The sequence below is a fragment of the Etheostoma spectabile genome, chromosome 2, assembly GCF_008692095.1.
Source record: "Etheostoma spectabile isolate EspeVRDwgs_2016 chromosome 2, UIUC_Espe_1.0, whole genome shotgun sequence".
Taxonomy (NCBI): Eukaryota; Metazoa; Chordata; class Actinopteri; order Perciformes; family Percidae; genus Etheostoma; species Etheostoma spectabile.
Window position 1 is genome coordinate 13,088,414 of NC_045734.1, and position 1,498 is coordinate 13,089,911.

The 1,498-nt window shown below is 38.3% G+C and overlaps 1 protein-coding gene across 1 annotated transcript in view; it reads right to left on the reverse strand.

Moving 5' to 3' along the window:
* The window catches only part of ctnna2 (catenin (cadherin-associated protein), alpha 2), a gene marked incomplete at its 5' end in the record, with an annotated part of 288,570 nt that extends 287,361 nt beyond the window's left edge, over positions 1–1,209 (reverse strand). The window contains 1 exon segment of the mRNA XM_032531328.1: positions 1,103–1,209. Coding sequence (XP_032387219.1) covers positions 1,103–1,204 — 102 coding nt within the window.
* Between the last annotated feature and the right edge of the window lie 289 nt (positions 1,210–1,498).

The window sequence follows — 1,498 nt, forward strand, 5'->3', positions numbered from 1 at the left end:
CTTCTCCAGCTTTGTGAGCGTCAACTATTTTCAGTTTGCTGCTTAGAAGATCCCATGGTGCTGATTGTTGGGGCAAGGTCAGATGAGTCCGGGCATTTAAAACCTTAAGATTAACGTCACCTGTTCTTTCCAGATGATGATTGAGAACAATCCATGACACTGTCAGGTCTCAGCTTTCCAAAGGGGGCGGTGCATGCTATAAACTCTGCAGGGTGCCCAAACTTTTGCAGACGCCATTTTTTTGTTTTCTGTTATTTTGAAAGTGTAATTAATGGAAATAAAATCTAACTTTTTGTGACATACTATACAAACATCTAATCTAATTTGTCATCTTTTCTTGGCTTTTTATGCACTTTAATACAAATTTTTATGTGGGGTGCCCAAACTTTTGAGCCCCACTGTAAAACGTTATAACACTAAAGAGATTTTATCCCCAAAGCCTGCATTTCTGGTGTAATGGATAGCATTTGTCAGTTTCTCCAAAAAAGAAAAGCAAACTGAAAGACAGCCTGGACTTGAGTCACATGACCTAAACCTGAGTCAGATGTACAAATGTTACATTTTCAACACAACTTGACAATATCAACAAGGGTTGCAACTCAACTTAGAGTAGACATATGATTTGTGATTTTACTTGGAATCGTATGACTCAAAAGACGTTGAGTATTATTACTTCTTTACTTATGACAAATCTATTAAAACAGAAGAATAGGTTACTATAGAAATACTTTAGTAACATCTTTTCCTGGTATCAAAGGCTGCATTACAGTAAAGTGACATCATTTTGTGAACTCACCAGACTTACTAGCTGTTATATTATTTGCCTTTACCCACTTAGTCATTGTATACACATTTTTGGTAATTAGTTATCAAAACTATCATTGTGTAAATATTTTGTGAAAGCACCAATAGTCAACCCTACAATATCGCCACAGTATTGACATTGATGTATTTGGTCTAAAAAGGTTGTGATACTCATCGCCCAGCTCTGGTCAGTTTATTAAAAAACATCAATTTGAGTGAGACACCAGACTCCCGTGATCTTTTAAACCTGAATGTTTTGGCTACTCTTTTTTTACATGTGTATCAGAGAGGTAACTACCTGTGTGACTAGAGGCTCCAGAAGCCTCTCCACAGTCAGGGTGCGGATTTCAAGACTCTTGGGGTCCCATTTCAACAGGATGGGGGAGGTGGCGGTCGTCATGGTCTCTGTTGGGAGCAAAAGCACATCAATGGTTAGAGGAATGTTTCACTTTGAAAAGCTTTTGGTTGATTAAAACAAACACTGTGACAAGTCACATTGCTCATTAAATTTGCCTGACAGGGTGGCTAGTGGTGCTTACAAAGTTAGTTGGCATCACATAGGCAACAATTGGTTTCAGAGTGGTTTGAGTTTTTAAAGATGGTGAAAGCCTTTCTAGGACAGCATTGTCTTACAGAACATTGCCGTGGGATGAAAACAATAAACCACTCTGTGCTTATGAAAACAGCGCAATCC